The sequence below is a fragment of the Poromitra crassiceps genome, assembly GCF_964638095.1.
Source record: "Poromitra crassiceps genome assembly, chromosome: 23".
In the NCBI taxonomy this organism is placed as follows: domain Eukaryota; kingdom Metazoa; phylum Chordata; class Actinopteri; order Beryciformes; family Melamphaidae; genus Poromitra; species Poromitra crassiceps.
In genome coordinates, this window is record NC_139639.1 from 7,875,534 (window position 1) to 7,902,192 (window position 26,659).

The following is a 26,659-nucleotide window of genomic DNA, read 5'->3' on the forward strand; positions in this document are numbered from 1 at the left end:
ACTCTCTTCCTGTCCATGTGTGAGTTAGTTAATGTCCACTTGTAATATCAGGGGACTAAACAATGCATTACTTTACAGGAATAAACCAGAATCATTTGTTCAGCTTGCTTCACATATTCATTACACTACACTAGGGTTAGGGTTAGGGTTCATGGTTTTTGTGGTGATCCTATGTTAGTGAGAATGGAAGTGGAAAAAGTCTGGTTGACTTTAACCACCTGTACTGTATTTGTGAGAAATGAGTGGTACCAATGAATCAAATGTGGATTAAAACAAACCAAAAATCCAAGGCTTTCATAACAATAGGAGTTAAAGCCACAGGACGATAATCCCCAGGTTCCTTAGGACACGTTTTCTTCTTTGGAAGAGGTGTTATATGTGAAGTCTTCCACTTTGTAGGAATTATATGAGTGTCCATGGAACACTGAAGAATAGGCTGCTACACAGGTGCAAGCTGAGCTGTAAAGGTTTTCAGAATAAAGGCACTGAGATGATCTGGTCCTGTGGCTTTCCTCTGATTCAAATGTCTAAACGTGTTCCTCACCTGCTCAACTGAAACATCAATTATATCAGACTGCACAGGTAGGACTGAGCTGATGATATTTCCAGCATGATCTGAATTGTTCCCTTTATCAAACCTAGCAAAGAAACTGTTCAACTGATTTGCAAAATCGGCCTCATTATCTGCCACCAATGCTTTCCAGGTCATTGACAGTCCAGTCATGCTTTTCATGGTGTCCCATAACTGTTTGGTATTTTTGCTTTTAAAAACTTTTTCTAGTTGTAGCTTATGTGCTCTCTTTGCATCTCGCAGCTTCCACTTTAAATATTTTTCTATACGCTTTAATTCTCCTACATGTATGTACCTGAAAGCAATTTTCCTCAAATGTATAATGTTTTACATCGTTATGTACATGTTGTTATTTGGATATATTTGTATCTTCTTGGTTGGTATCACTGACTGTACACAAAAGTCTATGTAGTTTGTTGTTACTGTAGATGTCTCATCCAAGGAGTCATGATGAAACTCCTCCCACATAATACAGTCAAAGCATGCCTTCATTTCTTCTATTCACCTTATTCTTTGCCCATACAAGGACGCTTCTGTATGACATCATTTCATAATCGTCTTTCCGGTTTTAAACACAGAAGTAGAGTACGCCTACCGCAGTCATTTTTAGACCAAAAAGCTGTTTTCAAGCTAAAAAAAAAAAAAACTGTTTTAAAGTTTGAATATTTTTCAGGTGAGAACGTAATTATGTGTGACCAGTTTATCAGAATAACGCCTATTGGAAAACGAGCAGCGAGGACCGGGATCGCTGATTGTGCTGACACCGGTCGGACTAGCTATCTGTCAAACCCTACTGTAGTTAGGCTACTGGCAGTGAGAAAACACTGACGACGTGCTCTTGTAACGTTAAATGCCGACCGGGTACAGCCATCGGCTCCTCACAGCAGTAACGTTATGAACATGTACTGTAACTGAAGTTGGCCGCAGTGTAATTCTGAATGTTGCCAAACTTCATTCATACTGACGTTTTTTTTTAAATAGCCGCCAACTAGCGCTGAACCGGAAGAACAAATACGTTGCGTTGAACGCGGAAGAGAGAAAAAGTGGGCGTGGTGAATAAGGTGAATATGGTGACCACACTCTGATTATTTTTCTCTCTGGTTTGTTTCAGTTTAGATTTATAAGTTGGTACAAAATGGACCATAATTTATGATCTGAGTTAGCTATTGGTGGTCTTATCCTATAGAGACAGTCCGCATGTCTGGGAACGCCCATACGCCCACAATAGACGCTGGGTTAGCTGGCTCAGCCTTGATGGGGGCGGGGTCAGGGTGGGGTAAATTCCCCCGTTCTATCCATTCAGCAAAGTTAGAATTTAGCTGATAGCCCAGCCCAGGCAGACACGATCGGGGATTTAACCACCGCAGTAAACGCACATCTGAGCAGACGTCTTGTGTTCTGCTCTAGAACCCCCAAACATGTAGTTTAGAGCCGCAGCACCGTCCTTTGATGAGTCAGCCCATGAGATATATCGGCGGTTTTACCCCACTCGCGCGCCAGCCGTTTAACATTTTGTGGGCGTTCCCAGACATGCGGACTGTCTCTATATGCTCCCTCCACGTTTACAAAGCATTTATCCAAAAGTTTATTCTTCCTTGTTTCACCCTTCACATACTGCTTAAATCCTGGCATTGTTATGTCCAGTTTGCATTGCTTCATGTCTCCAACCACAATTGCTGGGGCTCTGGATGTTGTTGCTGCAGCGTGTTCAACAGTAGCTGCTGCTGGCGTCGCGTTGCCACTGGGAGGTGTGTAGACAACAAACAGCAGCACGCATCCAAATTCCCTCTGCAAATAGAAGGGTCTCAAAGTCAGGTACAAGATCTCAACGTCTTTATCACAAAACCTGCTGTTCACGGTGTACTGACGGCACCACCGATCGTTAATGTACTGTATATGCAGATCCTGCCGCCCCTGCTTTTACAGGAGCTGATTTCTCTGTCTGCTTTCACCAAAGTGAAGCTGTCTATTTTACAGGCAGTCTGGTATTGCAGAATGTAACCAAGTTTCCATTAGGGCTGTGGCGATTCACTTATCTCCCGATTCGATACTATCACGATTCTTGGGTGCCGATTCGATTTATATTGCGATTCTTAAGTATTGCGATTCTACGATTATTGCGATTCTACGATTATTGCGATTCGATATTACGATTGCGATTTTTGTTTATTTTTTTCTTTTATTTTTTCAGTTTGTTTGCTTTTTTCATACACTAGAGACTGTATATTATATATCATGAGTAGGGCTGGGCGATATAGTTAAAAACAGGGGCGGACTGGGATCATAATTCAGGCCGGGCATTAGAGACCAAGCAGGCCAGGCCGATATGGGCCGACGCGCGTGAAATTTGGGCCGTTTGAAGCCCAATTTGGGCCGTTTGAAGCCAGATTTGGGCTGTTTGAAGTCCAATTTTACAATGAGATGCACCCACTTTAACCCTGAAGTGTATTTATTACTTCAGACTAACTAATAAAGTAATAAAACCACTAGTAAACCAGTAGGCGGCGCCTGGCCTGCTGTTTAGTGAGTGGCCTGACTGCAAGCACCCAATTTTTTTTTTATTTTTTTTTGCGATTATCGATTCTGGAATAAAAGATTGATTCAAAAAATCGTGACATTAAAAATCGCGATACTTAGGTGAATCGATTTTTTCCCCCACCCCTAGTTTCCATGTAGCATAGCATACCAAAAATCAGAACTGTACCTCGTATGAGCGTGGATCTCGTCCATTTTGTTGTTTATTGACCGCAGGTTTGTGAGGATCACAGATGGAAGTGGTGGTCTTGTGTGCCTTTCTCACAGTCGTCTCCGCCTCTCCTTCCTTGTTTCTTTCACCGGTCTGGTCTTATCAACTCTGGTGGGATGTGGATAGGAGCCCTGGTGTCAGCATGGACCACAGTCCCCTGTAGTCCCCACAGTCAGTCCCCTGAGTTTCAGAATATCTTGCTTCAAGCAAGGTTTCTCTGCTGTATACGAGCGCATGCAAAGCGCATATCCCCCAGTCGACAGTCTGTGTCCACACGCCAATCCATATTCCAGCGTGTCTGTTGCACTTGCAACCACAGTCCCCATACCAGAGGACAAATAATCTACCATTTGTACATAAACATACTAGACGACATTCAACATAATGTTCAAACAAACTGGCAATCAGCCAGCAGCGAGCACACTCACCGGTGTTTAAGAGTTTAGGTGCACGGCACAGGAGAACAGTTGAAGGAGAAGGAGAGCCAGCACACAGAATGTCCTTTCTTTTGTTTATTCCAGTTCACCAAACAAACACGAACGTCTCAGCCTAATGCCCTTCTTCAGCGTGTAGGAGCTGAAGAAGAAGGCCATTAGGCTGAAACGTTCGTGTCTGTTTGTCCAATCAAATTGCTCGGCCAGAACTACCTGTTGTATAACATAAAACAAAGAGAGAAACAGAACGCCTGTACACAGTTCACAGCACCGGAAGTCAAACCTTTACATGTATTGATGCTTTAAGCTGCTGGAGTGTCCTTGAGCAAGACACTGAACTCCTTCCAGCTTCAGGGAACTGCTCTGCAGCTGAGCCTCAGATCTCCTTTAATCAAAGGGTGAAGACATCAAGTGAGCAGTATTCAAATTAAACTGTGATTGGTTTGTGAACTTTGAGCTAATTCTATTTCACGGATTAATAGGTGGATTTGAACTATACGGAGTTCAGCTGTAAGGTGGAGAACCCAGTCAGTGAGGAGGTCAGCCAACCCATCAGCAACCCACTCATCCCCAGTGAGTTACCTCACTTTAACAACACATTACATGTTACATCTCTAAGATTTCACTTTTGTTCTCGGTGACACCTATGGCCATTCTGTCATCAGAGTGTGTGTCTGTCTCGTGTGTGTGTGTGTGTGTGTGTGTGTGTGTGTGTGTGTGTGTGTGTGCGTGTGTGCGTGCGTGCGTGCGTGCGTGCGTGCGTGTGTGCGTGCGTGCTCTCACTGATGTCATCAGTGTGTGTCTGTCTCTTGTGTTTATGTGTGCCTGTCTGTCTCTTGTGTCTATGTATGTGTGTGTGAACAGAGTTCCTCAAGAATACCATTGCAGTTATTCAGTCATATTGTGATATGATACATATTTGCTTCTTTAACATATTCCTGCAGTAAAAAAAGAAAAGGAAGAAGCAGAAAAGAGAAGAAAAGAAGCAGGTAGGTACCTAAATTACTCATATTTCTTCCTGTTGATGCTCAAAGTGTTGCTGAAATCTGACAGACAGAAAACTTTAATCAGAATCAGAATCAGAATCAGAAAGACTTTAATGATCCCCGGGGGGAAATTGGGACAAGTTACAGTAGCTCGCTCACAGAACACACATAGCATAAATAAAATAAAAATAAACCGTAGTAAATGCAATATTAAGCAATAAGCAGAAAAACACAAGCAGAAAAACACAACATAGCATAAAATAAGTAGAATGTCTAAGTAGCAAAATACCAATACGTAGAGTAAGTATAGTATACATTCCGTGTCAATTATCATTATTGCCTGTGACATATTGCACATATTGCACGTGATTTATATTGTCGGCTTGCCCTATACGTTACACGTGGCTCAGCCAGGCACAGTTAACCTATCGGCTGGCTCAGTCTCAGGGAGACTGAGCGTCTCCGAGGTGCTCTTTTAAGAGAGGCATTAAATAGACCAATGGCCACAGGCAGGAATGATTTCCTGTGCCTCTCCGTATTGCATCTAGGTGGAATCAGTCTCTCACTGAACGTGCTCCTGTGTTTGACTAGCACGTCGTGGAGTGGGTGCGAGTCATTGTTCATGATGGAGCGTAGCCTGGACAACGTTCTCTTCTCTGACACCGCAGTCAGAGAGCCCAGATCCAGCCCCACAATGTCCCTGGCCTTACGGATCAGTTTGTTGAGTCTGTTGGCATCCGCTGCCTTCAGCCCCCACAATAGCATACAGGAAGGCACTAGCCACTACCGACTCGTAGAACATCCTCAGCATGGACCGGCAGACGTTGAAGGACCTCAGCCGTCTCAGAAAGTAGAGACGGCTTTGCCCCTTCTTGTAGAGTGCATCAGAGTTCTTAGCCCAGTCTAGTTTATTGTCAATGTACACTCCAAGGTACTTGTAATCCTCCACTATGTCAACACTGACCCCGTGGATTGAAACAGGGGTCATGCCGGCAGAGGTGGAAAGTAAGAGTTATAAGTAAGACTACTTATGAACACTTTCTGCCCGCACCAACCCAACCCGTTAAGAGAGCCAGTCCAAACAAAGGTTGGGGCTTGAGCAGAACACACTACCATGTGTTTAATGTTAGGGGCTTGCTTAAACAGGAAGATGTTTAATGAAACTAAGGATATGTTGATGTTTATTATTATTGTTATTATGACGTGTAGTTCTTAAGCCTGTGGAGAATAACGCAGTATGCACAATCTGATCACTCTTCCTTAAATAAAGTTTGCTGTGAAGCGTTTGTACAGAGGCATGTTTTTGGTTTTACTTCTTCATATTATACTTGCAGTTATCTAGGCAATGTTGATGTTTCTATTAGTGAACAAATAGGTAACATGTATCATCGCGTTAGCATTATATTCACTAAATCTTGCTTCAAACGACCCAAATTGGGCTTCAAACAGCGCGTCGGCCCGTATTGGCCTGGCCTGCTTGGTATAAATGCCCGGCCTGAATTATGATCCCAGTCCGCCCCTGCATGTGTGTGTGTCTTATGTGTCTATGTGTGCATCACTTTGTGTGTGTGAGTGAATTTATGACATCACTGAGTACCGCAGGGATGACGTATTTTTGTAGGCTTTATGCAGAAATCTGCCCCATTTTGGTTCGTCAGTAGAAAAGCCTATGGGTTTTAGAATGGGGATTTCACTTAAATGCATAAAATACTGTAAGGTCTGTCTGTGGTTAACTCATTCTCTGCCAGGGTCATTTCGGTCTGTGTGCTCCCAGTGCCAGGATTTTGAGCATATTTCCTGATCTTCCAGGACCCACAGAATATTCTGTGCTAGGAATAAAATTACACAACATATCTCACAATAAAGCAGACTCTCTTCTTACCCCTTGTAAAAAACTGAAACTCTACCATGTTTCCTTGTTTAGTTACAAGCAGTGGAAGTTAGCTTGTTTTCACTAAAAATGCCCTCCTCGGAAGAGAAATAGGAGAAAAAGAGGTTTTTAGTGAAGGACACCGTTTCAAGCAGAACTCTCTTTTGAGCCTTTTATTTTTTGCCTCAGTGACACATCAGACATATACAGTATTTGTTTTCCCAAATAGATAAATAAAAAATAAAAAATAAGAGAATGTATTTGAGGGAGCTGTGTCGGTCCATCCCGCCCAGTGAGCAGCTACAGAGAGAGAGAGAGAGAGTCTGGCCCCTGGGGTTTCTTGACAGATGAGGCTTGGCCGCAGCCTCCTTGCTACAGTATTGTCAGTAAAATGGAAGAACCTCAGAATAAGTTGGAACCTATTTCGAGACATGGTCTTTCCGAAATAGGTGGTGTAGGACTACACACAGGACTGGGACTAGGACTGGACTGCGCCTCCATCGACTCAGAGTCTGAAAACACAAAATATCAAAGTATGATAAATATGTGCACAAAATCAAATAAATAATTTACTTTTACAGTTGCCATGTGGATTTTTAGCTTAGCTTGATAAAAGCATAAACAAATGGAACCAATGAACCCTTATGTGGTCACACTCACACACTCTCTCTCTCTCTCTCTCTCTCTCACACACACACACACACACACACACACACACACACACACACACACAGGAATAACGAGTGCTGTAACATTACCTGCTGTCACGTTACCTCTCATAACTAACGTTAGCACAGAAGATCACACAATAGCTACGTTAGTGCTGTAAACTTTGAAATGTTTATGTGACACAGACGGCTGTGTGTGATCATTTCATCTCAAACGCGATACAAAAAATAGGCTATTTCTTACCATCGTCATCGCTCTCTCGAAGTGGCACCCATTCCCTCCTCCTCCGATTCATCTGTGTCAGACGGATCAGAACGCTGTGAAGGGGAGCCTTCGTCGCCCTGGCGCTCCGTCGTGGAGCAACAACAAAATAAACGCTGGCGTCTTCCTCGCCATCGTCGCCATCCGAGAACTCTGGGTCGGACTCTGTTTCGACCACAGGCTCCATCTGGACCCTGGGCAGGGGCACGGGACGACGAAGCCCCATGGTCTCTTCGATTGTCTGCTGGCGTGGACCGGGGTGCGTGCTGGAACTGGGCCCAGGGGAATCCAAGTGTGGGCCTTGAGGACGCCCAGCAGCGCTGCCGCTGCGGCCAGGCCGGCCACCGCGGCGACCGCCTCTCTTCATCTAGCTACTGCTAAATAGATTACTGCTAAATGGGTGACTATACTATAAATACTAAACTAGCGGGTTCCTTTTATCAGTTTGACTTGAAACAATGTCACAGGCTGGGAAAGTGTCTGATGTAATGTAAACAGCCAAAACATGAAAGTACGTCCGAGTACGTCCTTGGCACAGAACGCCATTGTTAAAAGTACGTCCGGGTACGTCCTTGGCAGAGAATGAGTTAACAAAACTTTATGGGAACGCAAATTTGTGTTCAGCATGATAATCTTCACAAACGTGAATAACTTGTATGCCTTTTGAAGCGTTTTCTAAAAATCACATTAAAAAAGTGCATTTACGTTCCAAAAGTCATAAAAGTTATTCACATTTGTGAACCTCATCATCATCATGCTGAACCCAAATTCACGTTCCCATAAACTTTTGTTCACCACAGACCTTATTTTATGCATTTAAGTGAAATCCCCATTCTAAACCCCATTCACTTTTCTGCTGACGAACCCGGAAGTATACTTCCAGACTCATTCCTGTGGTTCTCTGGACAGGCAGAGCGCAGGCGCTGTCTTTTCAGCACTGCAGCACACGGGCAGCTGAGGAACAGAGAGAGGGAGAGATGTGTCATTATATCATAATATTGTCTTCAGGCCCTCGCAGCGGGCTGGGGCCTGAATGTCACGGGCCGGGCCGGGCTGGGGCCGTAGTTTCAGGTGCTCACAGGGCTCTACAGTGATGGTCACTCGAGCAATTGTGATGTCATCAGTGAGTGATGTCATCAGTGAGTGATGTCATCAGTGATGCGAAGTTGAGCAATTGTTGAGCAATTGTGCAGGTTTGCTCAAACCTGATGAAGCTGCTACAGCGAAACGCGTCGTTTGCTGAATAAATCTCAGTTAAATCCTGATTTCAGTGTGCGGTGGTACCTTCTTTTGTTTTATATATATATATATATATATAAATATATATATATACTGTATATTATGTACACACACAGACAATCAAATCCCCAAAAGATTGGAATTGGGTCAAGCTTTTAACTACATAGATACTGTGTCCATGTAAACAGACTTGTTGCTGTTATTTTGCTGTAGAGTCTGATGGTGAATGGAAACGGAGAACAGGCAGAATAGTCATCATCTTCATGATCCTGACCATGTTGCTGCTCGTCATAACGCCCATTGCTAAATGCATACACAGAACAGGTAGGAAGCCATCAGATACTACATTTATTTACAAAATGATTTACTGTGTAAAGTGTTATTAATATGATTATGACATCAAACTGATATTTGCCTGTAATTGACAGTATTCACATTTGTGTCTGTTTATTTTGGGTTAGTTGCCTTATGGTGTCATAGAGCTCAACAGTCACGTGACTGTTCTGTGACGTCACGGTTCCAGAAGAGTATTTCCCCATTCTTATTCTGCATTGAGATTTTGATTATTAGTCATATTCTCATAACCACCCAAGGTAGACTTACCATGGGCGAGCTAGTGATGAAACAATGGTATATCTTCCTGTAGAAGCCACAAATATGTATATCATCATAAAAATTATTCGATTTCATGGAGAAATACTATACTACCCACAATTCTACAATGTAATATTGACATCTTTGATTGGTGCGCTGTATGGTCATCTGTGATTGGTGGCCTGCCCTGCACTAATTCCTCTCTCTGGCTGTTATCTCTCTGGCTAGGCTACTACGAACGTAGGTCACAGCTTGCTGAATAAAAGGGCTAAAACCGCCACTGAGTGACTGAAAGTGTATATTATGTTAACTAGTTCAAGTCACGCTCTTTCCATGCCGACACGCGTTTTGAAATCCGTTACCCAGTTAATTCACTAATATGCACAAAATGTGTCTCTATGATAACGTTAGCCATTGAGCTAATAGTCTAGAGTAGCCTACGTATGTTTGTAGGCTTAACCAGAAATCGCCACCATGTTGGTTCTTATAGGGGGGAGGCTAATAGGATGATAATCTTCACAATATGACTTTTTAAACGTTTTCTGAAAATCTGGTTTAAAAAGAGATTTACGCTTCAAAAGTCATAAGAGTGGTCCACGTTTGTGGAGATTATCCTGCTGAACACAAATGACCACTTCCATAAACGTTTGATAACCACAGACCTTATTTCATGTATTTAACTGAAATCCACATTCTAAAACCGGTAGCCTTTTCCCCTTATGAACTAAAGTGCTACTTCCGGACTCATTCCTGCAGTACTCTATAGCGGCCGCTCAGACCGCTGGTCCGGCCCACTGCCACACAGAGTGTTCTCCCATTGGCTGAAACGCTCTGTTGCTCAATCCTCCGCTAATCTGATTGGCCATAATTGACGCAATGGGTTATGGGATGACGGATGAGTAGTTTCTTCACTCTTACAATATTATGTACACAGTCTTGTACCCAGCACTTCTTTTCCGTTTTTCAATGTTTTTTTCAAAGCAAATGAATCAAATGTTTTATGGTCATGATTCTCTGGAAGGTCATTTTGTTTGGTTCCAGGCTTAAAACTCTGTAGATGAAGGATTTCTCGAAACATGATTGAGAAAAATGAATAGGGAACCCGAGGTTCTACCAGAACCCGAGGTGACATCATGATGCCACGTGACTGTTGAGCTTTATAAAGGTTGCCCTATTCTCAGGCCTAGATCCTCTTGTTGCACCTGTCCTACAATGTCCCTATGTCTGTCTTAGTGCTTATAAGTTGAACTTCCTCTCTTGAGTTCCATTTCCACCCTGCTACCACAGGAGCTGCACTCCTGACTTCCTTACATTTTGTCAGTGTGACCCCCCCGGGAGGAAATTTTGTACATTTTAAAGTAAAAATGGATCAATCTGGTGCACTTTGAGATAAAAATGAAGAGACTAGATCTATGAAGAACTACACACATCACATTAATATCCTCTTTACTGTTCTGTGGCTTTAAAATGATTAAAACATAATTGTCTCCCTATATATATATTCTGCATACAGGTATATGGTAGAATTCTGCTTGCTTAAATAATACAGTGATCCATATACCAAAATCACTTCCAGGGAAGAACTCAACTGAAGTAACATTTGCTTTGAAAATAACAGTAAAATTAAATCAAAAGGGAATGTCCTAACTTATTGCCTGGAATAATATTCAGACAAGATAATAATATACTGTAGGCCTTGGCCACACTGATCCGTCAGAAAATGGACAGAACGGATAGACGGATAGATTTGTCCGTTGCATGTACAAGTAACCTACTTGTACAGCAGGTGGCGGTAAGCACCTTGAAGGTGTCAGGGACCCGCCTATAAACCAAGAGAAGAAGAAAGCTGGCGTCAGCTAGCTGTTAGCTCTGTGCGCTACGTTACTTATGTGGCAATAAAATGCCACCGAATGACCAGATTACATGGTGAAATCAGACGGTGACACTGACTATCACGTTGTACAACAGCGGGATGGTGTCCACAGCATTAATTATAGCCTCCTTCACTGCCTCGGCCGCCGTCTTTGAAAAGTTGAAACAAATCTCGGAACGCCTCCTCTCGAGACCTCGACTCTGATTGGCTAAATGGACAGTGACTATCCGACCATCCGATACGTCCATCCAGAAAAAGTTCATCCCTCTTCAACTTTCTGTCCATCAAAACGTATGCAAATTTTCTGGATACGTACGCTTCTGAGTGCTCCACGGACAGTCGGACAGCTGTCATTGAAAATGAATGGAAGTGAACAGAGAAATCAACGCACACGGACAGACACCATGGATCAGTGTGGCCAAGGCCTAAGCCCTAAAGCAGGAGTTTGCAGTCAACTATAGTTGAAATGAATATGTGGCAGTATTTTTGGAGGTCAAAATCTATTTGGGGTGTACCGCCACAAATAGATCAGTGTATGGGAAACACTGACTATTAAATTGTGTGACTAGAAAGACACCAACAAATCTGAGAAAATGTACTTTAATGTTGAGCAACAAAGCCATCCCTTCATTTATAAAGGTGTCATTACAAGTATTGGCACCAAATTAAAAGATAGTTTTAAAGTACAAATAAATAATAAATAAAGCTTGTTTTAACATTGGCTCAACCAGCCCATCTTACCAACCACCAGGGGTCCTTTAGGGGTTTCTAGGGGTATCCAGCAAAATGTAGAATTATTCAACTTCACCGTTATGTAATGTACAAGAACTTAACACTGTTAGATAATGCAGAAAAATACTATTTTGAGTCAGAGTCTCATATTAACTGTGATACAATACAGATACTCATGGAATTCAAAATCAAATCTGACAATAAAGTTATTCTGGGTCTTGACTACTTCTCACCTGTTTCTTGCTCTCTCTATCTCTGTGCCAACTCCATCCTGCTCTCTCTCCTCCTCTCCCTCACTATCCTCCTCTCTCCCTCTTTGTGCTGTCAACCAAAAGGCAAATATAACAACCAACCACCCAGAGTATTTATAGTCTAATAAGAGGTATAGATCCATCCATATCAATGTAATGTGTACGTAAAAACTGTACTGTTAAAAAAAAAAAAAAAAAAAAAAAAAAACTCAATTTTCTAGGGTGGGCTGAGATTATTTTTGGGTGGGCTTCAAGCCCACCCAAAAAGGGTCTAAAACCGCCCCTGATCATAGTGTTATTCATCATGACCAACTGTGGTCTGACACATATAGGGCCCCTTGCAAACAGGTAGACCTATATGATGTTTGGGTGGTCTAGCTATAAGCATTTAATTAGTTTGTACTAACTTGTTTGTTTCTGTCACAGCCAAACGGTTCCAAGTATCTTCTGTCATACAGAGATGATGTAGGCAGTTGAAATATTTTGTGTGTAAAATCTTTTTCAGAGAAATTAAAATAAATAGTTGCTTTTGCAAGGTTAGCCTGATGGTGGCACTATGTGAAAATGAATGAATAACCGAGTTCCTCAAGTATATCATTGCAGTTATTCAGTTGGTCATATTGTGATATGATACATATTTGCTTCTTTAACATATTCTTTATGATCATTATTTTCCTGCAGTAAAAAAAGAAAATGAAGAAGAAGAAGAAGCAGGTAGGTACCTAAATGACTCATATTTCTTCCTGTTGATGCTCAAAGTGTTGCTGAAATCTGACAGACAAAAAACTTGAATGCCAGCAGAGGTGGAAAGTAAGAGGTATAAGTAAGACTACTTATGAATAATTTCTATGTAAGGGTACTTTACTTGAGTATTTCCTCTTTTTTATTTTTTTATAAAATATGTAAGACATTCTATGCACACAAGGCTTATTTCTCCCACATTTTGTTCACAAATGTGTTTAAATTTGTTTTAGTGAGCACTATGATCCCTCACCCTGCCAGGTTGTTTAAGGCGCGCACCAACCCAACCCGTTAAGCCAGTCCGTCCCGTTAAAATGTGTGTTAATGCTGAACCCAACCCAACCCAGTGGCCCGCAAATGGCCAATTTAATGTAATATGTCTCAGGACTCAGGACATAGCACATGCTTGCCAACACAACACAATTTCTGCTCCTATAGCACACTGGCAGGCATCAGATACCAAATAGCTATAGGCTACCAATAGCACAGAACCATCAGTATTTTGGGGGAAATGGTTATTTTATATGTAGGCAGGCACAATGACTGATGAATACAAGTTGTTAGTAGTTTTGAGCCCCTGTCAGTCGAGGCTGTAATCGTCCTACCTGTCTGTCATGCAGAGTGGAGGGAAAAAGCAGCACTGAGGGGAGGATGAGAAAATGAAACATTCCTGTCTGTCCAAAGTTTTGCTGATCTAATATCATCATGACATGCAGGGAAATATATTTTGGTAGCCGATGTGTTTAGAAGAGCATTCTCATTTTGTTCAGACAGTTTTGCTATAGGCTAGTGTAGTGTTATATTTTACATGCTTGCTATTAAACTGCCATGAGATGTGTTTGTGGAGCATGGAGACAGACATGGGGATGAAAAAAGTGGCTGCACAGAGAGAGAGGGGATGATGGATGTATGGCTGAGAGAGCAGAGAGTGTGTCTAGTGCCTCTATAGTGTTCAGCAGTTTAAAACAACAGGTTGACATCAAAACACCAGCATCAGACGCTTCCAGTGTGTTTGGCAACTGCACTGACATCTTGACAGGACCCAGCCACAGGCACATGCAGCATATAAACTCTCTCTCTCTCTCGCTCCCCCCATTTCCCCATGGCTGCTCGGCTCTTTCTGTGGGTGCTCAGCTCTTTCTGTGGGTGTTCAGCTCTTCAGTGGCTGCTCGGCTCTTTCTGTGGGTGCTCAGCTCTTTCTGTGGGTGCTCGGCTCTTCTGTGGGTGCTCAGCTTTTTCTGTGGGTGCTCGGCTCTTCTGTGGGTGCTCGGCTCTTCTGTGGGTGTTCAGCTCTTTCTGTGGGTGCTCGGCTCTTCTGTGGGTGCTCAGATCTTCTGTGGGTGCTCGGCTCTTCTGTGGGTGCTCGGCTCTTCTGTGGGTGCTCGGATCTTCTGTGGGTGCTCAGCTCTTTCTGTGGGTGCTCGGCTCTTCTGTGGGTGCTCGGCTCTTCTGTGGGTGCTCGGCTCTTCTGTGAAACCCAGCCCCCACGTGACCTGCTCTCAGACAGACTCTGCTCACTAGTCAGGTCACGTGGGGGCTCGGTTTACCCAGGCTAGGTGCGTGGCTCTCCTGTGGGTGCTTGGCTCTTCTGTGGGTGCTCAGCTCTTTCTTTCGGCTCTTCTGCGGGTGCTCGGGTGCAAGGTGTCCAAACTCTGTTTCTCTCTCTGACTCTCTCTCTCTCTCTCTCTCTCACACACACACACACACACACACACACACGCACACACACAAACAATGCATTATTCAGTCTTCACACCTCAATGTTGAATGATAAGCCTTAGGTCGATACAGTCTTTGAATATTAATTTCTCTCTCTCACACACACATGCGACAGTCTGCTCTGGATGAGCGCAGATGCACAGCTGTTCATTCATGTCATTATGGAGTTATTTCTGCATCGTCGTCATTACAAACTCTATCTGTCTTTTTTCAATTAGCCTAATCCAAAAGTAAGACTACAGAAACAGTCCTTATTCTTTCCAATAACTTTTACTTTCGTTCATACCTTAATATGGTCACGTGACGTCACGGTAAAGTTGAAAAATAGATCACAGTCCATTAACACAAAAATCTGTGGTGGAATTTGAACGTACCTCATTACTGTCAGGCTCTAAAAATCTAAAAATCCACGTCTTTGTCAGACACGTGTGAGAGAGAGAGAGAGAGAGAGACGTGTGAGAGAGAGAGAGAGAGAGAGACGTGTGAGAGAGAGAGAGAGACGAGAGAGACGAGAGAGACGAGAGAGAGAGAGAGAGAGAGAGAGAGAGAGAGAGAGTCTGACTGACTGACTGACTGACTGACTGAGTTGGGAATGTGTCAATTATCAGGAAATGTTTGTATTATTCTTTACTCACCTCTCATTTATTTCATCTGTTGTTTGTTAATTCAGAAACTCTGTCTGCGTGTCAACATCAACACAAATCCAGTCTGAAGGAGAAGGTTCAGTTTGTGTCTGAGGGGCTTGGTGGAGCAGGAACCTCACTTCTGAATGAGTTCTACACAGTGCTTTACCTCACGGTGGGAAGGACTCAACAGGTCAATCTTGAACATGAGGTCAGACAGATTGAAGCAGCATTCAGAAACCAGACATCAGAAACAACAATCAGATGTGAAGACATCTTTAAACCTAGACGAAATAAACCAACCAAAACATTGATGACAATGGGAGTGGCTGGCATTGGGAAAACAGTCTTAACCCATAAGTTCACTCTGGACTGGGCTGAAGGCAAAGCCAACCAGGATATACAGTTCATATTTCCGTTACCTTTCCGAGAGCTGAATCTGCTTAAAGAGGAATACAGCTTGGTGGGACTTATTCATCACTTCTTTAATAAGATCAAAGAAGCAGGAATCTGCAGGTTTGACGAGTTCCAGGTTGTCTTCATCTTTGATGGTCTGGATGAGTGTCGACTTCCTCTAAACTTCCAGAACAACGAGATCCTGACTGATGTTACAGAGTCAACCTCAGTGGACAGGCTGCTGACAAACATCATCAAGGGGAATCTGCTTCCCGCTGCACGCCGCTGGATAACTACACGACCTGCAGCAGCCAATCGGATCCCTCCTGAGTACGTTGACATGATGACAGAGGTGAGAGGCTTCACTGACACTCAAAAGGAGGAGTACTTCAGGAAAAAAGTCAGAGATGAGCAGGCCAGCAACATCATCTCCCACATCAAGGCTTCACGAAGCCTCCACATCATGTGCTACATCCCAGTCTTCTGCTGGATCACTGCTACGGTTCTGGAGCATCTGTTGAAAACCAGTGAGAACGTAAGGATGCCCAAGACCCTGACTGAGATGTACATCCACTTCCTGGTGGTTCAGTCCAAATGGGGGAACGTCAAGTATAACAGAACTGAGGAAGATAATTGGAAGTTGATGCTCGCTCTGGCAAAACTGGCTTTTGAGCAGCTGGAGAAAGGCAACCTGATCTTCTATGAAGCAGACCTGTCAGAGTGTGGCATTGATATACCAGCAGCCTCAGTGACATCAGGAGTGTTCACTGAGATCTTTAAAGAGGAGTGTGGGCTGTACCAAGGTGAAAAGGTCTTCTGCTTTGTCCATCTGAGCCTTCAGGAGTTTCTGGCTGCTGTCTACATGTTCCACTGTCACACAAACAGCAATGAGGAGGTACCTAAGACATTCCTGGGAAAAGGTTTGGGTAGATCTGAAGACCGTGACCAATCCCTGGATGTCTTCCTCAAGACAGCCATGGACAAATCCCTGAAGAGTGAAAATGGACACCTGGACCTCTTTGTCCGCTTCCTTCATGGCCTCTCACTGGAGTCCAGCCAGACACTCTTACGAGGTCTGCTGGGTCAGACAGAGAGCAGACCAGAAAGCATCAAAAGAGCCATCAACCACCTGAAGGAGATGTCCACCTCCGATCTCTCTCCTGACAGAAGCATCAATATCTTCAACTGTTTGGTGGAGATGAACGACAAGTCAGTGCATCAGGAGATCTTACAGTTCCTGAAGTCAGAGAACAGATCAGTGGTTGAACTCTCTGAGATCCACTGCTCAGCTCTGGGCTACATGCTAGAGATGTCAGAGGAGGTTCTGGATGTGTTGGACCTGGAGGCCTACAACATATCAGAGGAGGGACGACTGAGACTCATCCCAGCTGTGAGGAACTGCAGGAAGGCTCGGTTAGTCCTGATGTAAATACCAAAAGTATAGAACAGCGCAGAGTGATCTTTATACTAGGGTTGTCACGATGCTAGAATTTCTAACTTTGATATCTTCTACCAAGGTAAATACTGATGCTCTATATCCTTTTTGTATGGGGGGGGGGGGGTTGGACAAACATATGAAGAGGCATAAAAAAAATAAACATTGGATGGACAGAGATGCATGCTTCTCCATAATCTAGGCCAGATGAAACTCATTAAAAGCATTGCTCTTACACAGTAGATTACCCCCAAAAAACTTTAGGCTCGGTTTCACGACGCCCCCTCCTGCCGCTACCATACCCAACGACAGTTGGGTATGGTTTCACTCACTCACTCACGGAAATTGTTTCTATAGTTTAGATAGCTTTATAATACATTAAACCATGTATGGGAGATTTAATCATCATGAAGGAAAAATAATTTCTTATTTTTTTCTTTTTTCTCTTTTCTCTTTTGACAATTATCCAGCGACCCCCCAAAATAATCTCGCGACCCCTGGGGGTCCTGACCCCCAGGATGAGAACCACTGCTCTAGTCATCAGCCTATCACAACACAGCAGATTACCCCTGCTCTAGTCATCAGCCTATCACAACACTTTTAGCTTGTTGAAGTAACATATTGTACCCACCAATGATAGGGAGGGGAAATGCTGTAGTATGTTTGATTTTTCATCAAGAGAAAGCACTGCTGGTATCGATACTGTTGCAAATGAGTATTGTACTCGTGTCAAATTTGTATTGATACTTACCGATACTATTGACAACTTTATATACTTCCTTTGAATGCCAAATAAACCAAGAGAAAGAACAACTACTTTATACCTGACACCATCATAATTATAGTAAAGATCTATAGTTCCTCAAACATAGAGAATATTAACTGTTGTTCTACATAGCAGTGGACCGTGTTGGGCTTAACATGTTACAAAGTAATGTGTCACTGTAATCACATTACTTTTTCCTGTAACAGAGTAAAGACATTACTGTTCCAGGTTCAGTTTCACATTCCGTTACTGATCTAACAGATCTGTTGTTTTTTTAGTTTCATTCTTTAGTCTAGTTCAACTCTTTATTGAAGTAATAATATCTATGAAAGATCCCCCCTGTCTTCTCCTGCCTTCAGCTCATGTCAGAAATAGCAGAATACTAAACCATAAAATTAACTAAACCCAAACAAAGTCTGTGTCTAATGGTCTCAGGTTTTACCAGAATTTGAACTGAACTCCTCCTTTATTCTTTATTCAGATTGAGGGGCTACAACTTGTCAGAGACTAACTGTGAAGTCGTGGCCTCAGCTCTGAAGGCCAACCCCTCCCATCTGACAGAGCTGGACCTGAGTCACAGCAACCTGACTCTGGGGGGAAGTGTGGCTACAGGATGGAATCTGCATTCAGGATTGAAGCTGATCTCTGCTGGACTAGAGAGTCCACACTGCATAATGGAGACTCTCAGGTCAGACATCATATTTAATAATGTGCTGATATGAATATTAACTGATTGTTTTTACTCTGCTTTATTATTATTAGGGGTTCAAGCCCTGAAGGACTGTCTGTATGTATGTATGTCTGTCTGTATGTATGTATGTATGTATGTATGTCTGTATGTCTGTATGTCTGCGCACAATTGCTCAAATCTGCATCACTGATGACATTCACTGATGACATCACAATTACCGGTATGTCAAAATATCATCAGTGATGTCATCGCTAATGATTCCAGGAGTGTCTGTCTGTCTGTAGCCACTTCTAAACATCTGGATTAAAACCAAAACCGTAAATCAGGTCAGGCTATTCCCAGCAGTTCCCTTGGTAGACATGACTCAATAAACCAGTTCATCTCTTTCTAAACATGGGGAGAAGCTCCGGGGCTGCAGTTGAATGATATTGCGCAGTTTGGCAGAAGGGTGGTGCACGGCAGAGCAGAGATGGCGGGGAAGGGGGGCGAGGAGCCTGCGGAAATGGTGCTGCAGAAAGCCTGTGGCAGTGGAGCCATGAAGTGGAAAGATACAGCAAAGATGGCGACGCCCGTGGTTGTGTTGTTTGCTGTGCTTCATCAATATTTCCTCACACGTACTAAGGTAAAGTAAAGGTAAAGTCCCACCGATTGTCACACAATGTGTGAAATTTGTTCTCCGCATTTGACCCATCCCCTGCGGGAGCGGTGAGCGGCAGCAGTGCCGCGCTCGGGAATCAGATGGTGATCTAACCCCCCAATTCCAACCCTTTGATGCTGAGTGCCAAGCAGGGAGGCAAATGGGTCCCATTTTTATAGTCTTTGGTATGACTCGGCCGGGGATTGAACTCACAACCTCCCAGTCTCAGGGCGGACACGCAGACCACAAGGCCACTGAGCTGGGCAACGCGGAAAAACTATGAAGAAACTGGAAAGGTATATACGTGTAAGCAGAAGAAGATATGAAGCAGCGACACGTCGTGCACAAAGATCCCACCAGAGAAAGGTTGCTTCAGTGTTCATGTTACCTGCCCTCCAGCGTGAGAGAGCAATGTGGAAGCGAGGGAGACCAGGCGGACAATTATTCTGGGAAGATGCACTTAAGAACTTTGATGAGGTGGAATGGAAGTGTCAATTTTCAATTTTGCATATCCCGGTCTACGTTCGAGTATGTGCTGAGTCTGGTGGAACCTGCACTAACACGCAAGATTACATGATGGCGAAAACCACTAGAAGCACGTTTGAGACTGGCCGTTGTGCTTTGGTGGTTTGCCACACCGAGCGAGTATAGATAGTATAGCTGCGTGTTTGGTGTTGGACTGTCTACTGTGGGCTACTGTGTGCGTGAAGTCAGCTACAGAAGAGCTTAGATCATGAATGTGTGCACAGTAATTTAAGACAGTAACAGTAAGTTAGTTCACAGTAAGCGTAAACTAAGTGTTCAAGTGGCTGATTTAAGTGTTAAAGTCGAAGTGAACCGGAACGGAATGCACCAGCGCGAGCGTCGGACACTGAAAACGAATTGAGAGGCGGACCATATACGTGTTGATGATTTGATTTGACAATTCTGAGGACTGGCTTTGGCATTGGCCAATCCTGGCGTGTTCCACCCCCAAATCGAGTGGGATTCAGCCTGTTGTCATGCTACGCGAGTGGGATCCGCAGAGTACCAGGGAGCCAGCTGCTTCGTGCGGAGCGAGCGGACAATCCGATCCATAGGTGCTGCCCGCCCGCCTGGAATCTCCGAGAGACGACCCCTGTACGGCAACCATTTTAGGGCATCCTCGTCCGTCAGAATATAGGCTATCGTTCCTCAGTCTAAGCGTTGTCAGTTGTCATGTCTCCTATAGTAAACCATGTTGAGTGCTCTGAAACACCTTCAGTCCTCACACGAAAACGCTGTCATTCTTCCTGCATTACTGTTTCACTCCTCACGCGTCAGTCATCGCACAATACGGCGTCACTCATCAATCGTCAGTCCTCACTCGTCAGGCATCACTCCTCACGTCTCACACAAAAACGTTGTTGATCCTCCTGCAGACTAGCTGTCAGGCATCACTCAAACTAGCTGTCAGTCATCACATGAAAACTGAGGACTGAGGAACGATAGCCTATACTCTGACGGATGAGGATGCCCTAAAATGGTTGCCGTACCCCTGACAGCCAGGGAGGCTGTCAGGCTCAGAGGCGCGTGCCATTATCGTTATAAATGTAAATAATATTCCTGGAATGCGTGTTTTAACGAGCCAGTTACATTTCTTTGCATTCTTAGACATTACCGTTTGATTTAGTTTGCATAATTGCTCAAGTTAGTAGTTAGTTTATGGGCTAGAAACTCTGCCAGATGACAGGCACTAGGTGCCATTTTCCCCTTCATTTGGAAGAGAAAATGATCCTGAAATGAAGATTTGATTGACAGCTGCATGTCGTGAAATAATTGGTTGAAATGGGGTAGAAATTTGATAGTACTAGGTGACGTCAGCAAACTGTAAATTACTGTTATCAATGAAATCTTGAAAAATGAACTTTTGATGTGATAAAGTGTGAAAAACTAAAGAAATTAGATTGTTGTGATTTGTTTTGCATACATTATTAAATAGGTGCACTGCATACCCAGGTATTTGAACTAAAATAAAATAAAAGTCATTCTTGGGTTCAGCTCGACTTTAAGTGTAATGACCTGTGGGTAGAAGCTGTTTTTGTGTCTGGTAGTTTTGGCGTATAGTAGCTCTGTAGCGCCTGCGAGAGGGAAGGAGTTTAGACAGATTATGGCCAAGGTAAGATGAGTTAGTGATGATCTTTAAGTTTAAAGCCCCCCTGCAGTGTATTTTGTCATCTTTAAGATATTTCATGTGTAGCTGTGGTTTTACCTGGTCTCTTAATGAGCCACAGTGTTCGCAAGTCTATTTTGTTGACATACTGTATAACCTTATTCTGGGCTCAAAGTCCTAAAAATAAGCTGTTGGTAAAAACAGGTGATAACGCCAGACATTATGGTTGTTGACGACTGACATATGATATTCAGATAATAATAATTACTGTATGAGTTACAGTGAATAGCTGGCGTTAACCTTTGACATTAGCTAGCTGTTAGCTTGTGAGTTATGTTAGTTACATGACAGTAATACGCCACTGAATGACCAGTTTGATATAACTGTCAAGCAGTTTGAGTCACACTCTTTCCATAAAGCCCACCAGCTTTGATATATATTGGCTGGTTGTTGATATTTATAACAATATTGTGGCCTCTGGACGGACATTTTGCAGAGGTAGAGGCCTGGAAGGGAGACAAAGATTGTATATTGAAGGCACGAGCGATGCTCTCATCCTTTATGGACAAGAGCGCTACAGCCATGATGTTGCAGTAGAACAAGGTATAAGCCGTCGGTTCTTATCAATATATGATCTTTGGCTCAAATGATGATGTGTGTTATCACAGCACGCACTGTATGTTTTCATAGAACATCAATGGTGTACAGGTATGAAAAACTGACTGGAGGGGGCTTTAAGTGTTACTGTGCTAGTCAGACCCAAAATGTTAGTTTGTGTAGCTTGTTAAATAAATGTCTACCTCCAGCCTAGCAAGGGTTAATTTAGGGACAGGTTGAGGTTAATTTAGGATCAAGTTATTGTTATGTCACGATCAAGTTCTCCATCCAACTCAAATTCTGCTTTTTACCACAATTATTTCCAGAGAAACTGCCATCTGAAAATATTGTCCATATAACATTGGATTCTGAAAATTAACTGAACCTTGTGACAGCCAGTCTGCTTTCAGATGGAAAGACTCTATAAGGCTGACATGCTGCTGATCCACACCGACAACATGCTGAAGTCCAATGGATTATGAAACACTGGATTGTTGAAAGCTTTCAGGGATATTTGATCTTATACCTGTAGCTATATGTTTTATTCTTTATTCAGATTGGGGGGGTGCAACTTGTCAGAGGTGTACTTTGAAGTCCTGGTCTCAGCTCTAAAGTCCAACCGCTCCCTTCTGAGAGAGCTGGATCTGAGTGGATGCAGGTTGTCAGAATCTGACTGTGAAGCCCTGGTCTCAGCTTTGAAGTGCACCCCATCGCGTCTGAGAGAGCTGGACCTGAGTAACAACAATTTACAAGATTCGGGAGTGAAACTGCTCTCTGCTGGACTAGAGAGTCCAGACTTCAGACTGGAGATTCTCAGGTAAAATCAGTTTATGGTTTTTCTCAGCTGATTTGACGCATTTCTCCAAATTATGGTCTGTTCTCTCAAAACAGGATTCCTGAATCTGCAACGTTTGCTCTGCAGGTTTACATTTGCTACTGATGATAGGATAATGCCATCTATGCCCACATTTTAGCGCTGAAAGGCCTGCTTTGGCATGTGGCACGCCTATGCCCAGTACAATTATAACAGGCATGCGCTTGTGCCCGCCCCCAATTTGCATTGCGCATGGCGTTAAACGAGCGCAAACGCTAAATTACCGCTTTTGGGAAGATAGGGCCCCTGGTCTGTTAATTAGCCACACTGTTAGCCAATGTATTTATTTTATACATAGTCCAAAAAATAAGCTGTTGGTAAAAACCGGTGATGAGATTATAATAGCATTTCATATCATATATCATATCATGTCATCAGTTATTATATCATTCTATCATTATAGTGGTCTGATGACTGACACATGATAGACAGATAATACAGTACAGTATACAGTAAATAGCTAGCATTAGCCTCTGGCGGTAGCTAGCTGTTAGCTATGTTAGTTATGTGGGCATAAAATGCCAGTGAATGACTTGTTAACCAGTTTGAGTCACTCTCTTTCCAAAATGCCCACCAGCTTTGATATCTGTTGTCTAGTCGTTGATGTTATAACAATATTGTGGCTCTAAACTAAAGTTTTTCAGAGACTGTCATGGCAGCATAAGCGTTTCCATTCTGGGCGCAGACAAAGAGTTGAGCAAAGAGAGAACAGACAAAGACACAACAGCACAGCAGTCATTATGCTGCATTAGCATAATGAGTAGAACAAGTTATTAACATTTGGTTCTTATCAATGTAAGTTATTTGGCACAAATGATGACATGTGTTTATACAGCATTTTCATAGAACACAAACAGTTATACAGGTAGGAAAAACTGACTAGAGGGGGGCTCTAAATATTAGGGGCAGTTAACCTCATTAATACAGTCTGCCAGTAGAAATAATACAATGCTGACATTAAATATAACAGAATAACATTTCCATATGTCTTCTTGTCCTTCAGGCTGAGTGTCTGCCAGCTGTCAGAGAAAAGCTGTGAAGCTCTGGCCTCAGTTCTCAGCTCCCAGTCCTCTAGTCTGACAGAACTGGACCTGAATAACAACGACTTAAAAGATGCAGGCGTGAAGCTGCTCTCAGCTGGACTGCTGAGTCCTGACTGTAGACTGGAGACTCTCAGGTCAATATAACTGTTACTGTTCAACAGACCATCTAAATTATGTTTCGCATGCACATTAATGTCAGAGAAAATATCGGTTCTCGCATGTTCCTGCTGTGGTCTTTGAAACCAGCTGAAAAACCAACATTCAGCTCCACTTTCTCTCCTCTGAGATAGTTATTTATTTGTATGCTCACTGCCTGTTGGCGAAACCTTAAGTAAAGGACTTAATTAATTAATTAATAATGAATTGATTGGATTTATATCGCGCCTTTCTAGATACTCAAAGCGCTTCACATATCAGGGGAGGGAGGGGAGGGAACTCAACTCATCCACCACCGATGTGTAGCACCCACGTGGGTGATGCACGGTAGCCAGTTTGCGCCAGAACGCTCACCACACATCAGCATCATGGTGGAGATTTGAGGGCTGAATGTGCCAATTAAGTAATGAGGGATGATTAGGTGGCCATGATTGAAGGAAGGCCTGTGTGGGAATTTAGCCAGGGCACCGGGGTTACACCCCTCAGGGCACTGGGGTTACACCCCTACTCTTGTTAAGAGTGCCGATGGGATCTTTAATGACCACAGAGTCAGGACCTCGGTTTAACATCTCATCCGTGGTGATGTGTGATGGTGTGGGACAGTGGTGAAGGACTTGTCAGATTCTGTCAAACTGAGTCCAGAACTGAACTGAAAACACAAACCTGATGCTGATCGGCTGTTAAAGGGATACGCCAACATTTTGAGAGATTCACCTATTTGCCATATTCCTGATAGTAAAAGTGAATGTAGATGCTTTTCTCTTCCCTGTGTGTGCATTAGAAAGTGTTTCACCCCTCAATCCTGCTAGTGAGTTTAGCACTACAATGGCAGTATACGGTACAGCTGCCTACCCCCCATTCAGTCACCAAAAATACACATTCAGACAGCAGCAGAAACACTTACATGTACATGTTATGACTCGTGTACTCAACACGCGATGAAATAATAATCCAACTTTATGGGAAACTGTCATTTTAGAAGTAAATACATACCAGCAAGTCTGATGACTGCACACATCATCATCATCATCATCAACCTTTATTTAAACAGGCAAGTTAATTAAGAACAAATTCTTATTTTCAATAACGGCCTGGTGGGAGGAAAAAAAAACTCCTGAGCGGAAGGGGCGGGGGGAAAATAAAAGCATAAAAGTTACACAGAGATAGGACAAGAAACAATTAGATTCAACAGAGACCAGAAGCAGGCCATCACAGACAATAGACAGACAGAGCAGACAGAACAGTACACATACTATATGTATACATTTAAACTGTGTGCTGGCATAGTATGCTAGCACACAGGACGGCAACAATATCTACACTTTAAGAGAGGAAGTAGACCAACAGTGAATACAAGGACAAGGGAGCCACAGCGCCTCAGGCAAACACGGAAGTAACTTTGGTTCCGCCATATTAGTTCTGGCGAAGGATTGACTTAAAGAATGATCGTTTCCCGGACAAGGCCACATGCCAGGGCACAAAGGCAATAGAGTGAAATAAGGGGTTTTGAAGCCTACAAATAAATAACTGACTTTCTGCTAAAGTTAAACTTTTACAGTCTGTGTCAAAACGGACACACACACAAGCAGAGAGAGAGAGAAGTAAACATGATCATATCATCTTAGTTCAAATTGGCTAAGTTGGTAGTGTCTGTGGTGTCAGTCACGATTGTGATGTCATCAGTGATGTCACTTGAGCAATTGTGATGTCATCAGTGATGTCACTTGAGCAATTGTGATGTCAGTGACGTCACTTCAGCAATCAGTGATGTCACTCGAGCAACGGTGATGTAGTATGAGCCGATGGCACACAGTTGCACAGTGGCGCCTAGGTGGATGGGCGGTGTGTGTCTGTCTGTCAGTCAGGATTTTTGGAGCCCACGGACCGGGCGATTTCCATAACTGCAGTCATGGGACATCATCCGAGTCCGCGGGGCATCCACACAGGCAGCATTGCTGCTGCGTTGCAGCTGCTGCGCTGCTGTCTGTCTGCCAACATTCTTCCTATAGAGTTTACCTTTTATTAAATTTGCTATAAACAATACAATGATGATTTTAACTGAAGATCGCTTGGGCTCACTTCATAATCGAGGCAGTATTGATTTGTGTGTGTGTGTGTGTGTGTGTGTGTGTGTGTGTGTGTGTGTGTGTGTGTGTGTGTGTGTGTGTGTGTGTGTGTGTCGGGAGGGGAGGAACGAAGCCGTGTTGTAGCCTATGTGGTTTTCAGAGGGCAGGAGAGCTCATCCTCCCGTCTCAAATCAAAACAAGCCTTGATTGGCTGTGGCTGCCCCTGTAAAATAAATAAATAGTCTATAGCCTATGGAAATCAGTGGTTATCAATTCAAGTCGCAGGCGAAAACTCGCAAAAAGAGTCGAAAAAAGATAAGCCGCAAATTCGCCCAGAGAAACAAAGACGGAAGTGTTATATTTTATTATGTCTGCTTTGAAAATGTAGTTAATAGTGCTTGTATGATTATGAACAGCAAAAGATCATTTTAATGTCTATTTTTGTAGACACACGCGCGGTAAGCAGAAAAAATAGGCGTCGCTCCTATTCTCTAGATGACGGGCGGCTCACGCCTCGCAAGACACGCGCCTGAGATGCACGTCTCATGCCGGTGGTGT

General features: G+C 43.3%; 1 protein-coding gene across 1 annotated transcript in view; it reads left to right on the forward strand.

Annotated features, from left to right (window-relative positions):
• LOC310797407 (uncharacterized protein) overlaps positions 1 to 26,659 on the forward strand; it is a gene marked incomplete at its 3' end in the record, with an annotated part of 69,218 nt that overhangs the window by 18,156 nt on the left and 24,403 nt on the right. The window contains exons 6-13 of the mRNA XM_083659776.1: positions 4,234 to 4,324; positions 4,696 to 4,740; positions 8,990 to 9,100; positions 12,908 to 12,940; positions 15,357 to 17,118; positions 18,388 to 18,594; positions 22,519 to 22,779; positions 23,840 to 24,013. Of these exons, the coding sequence (XP_083515902.1) occupies positions 4,234 to 4,324; positions 4,696 to 4,740; positions 8,990 to 9,100; positions 12,908 to 12,940; positions 15,357 to 17,118; positions 18,388 to 18,594; positions 22,519 to 22,779; positions 23,840 to 24,013 (2,684 nt within the window). The remainder of the gene's footprint in view (positions 1 to 4,233; positions 4,325 to 4,695; positions 4,741 to 8,989; positions 9,101 to 12,907; positions 12,941 to 15,356; positions 17,119 to 18,387; positions 18,595 to 22,518; positions 22,780 to 23,839; positions 24,014 to 26,659) is intronic.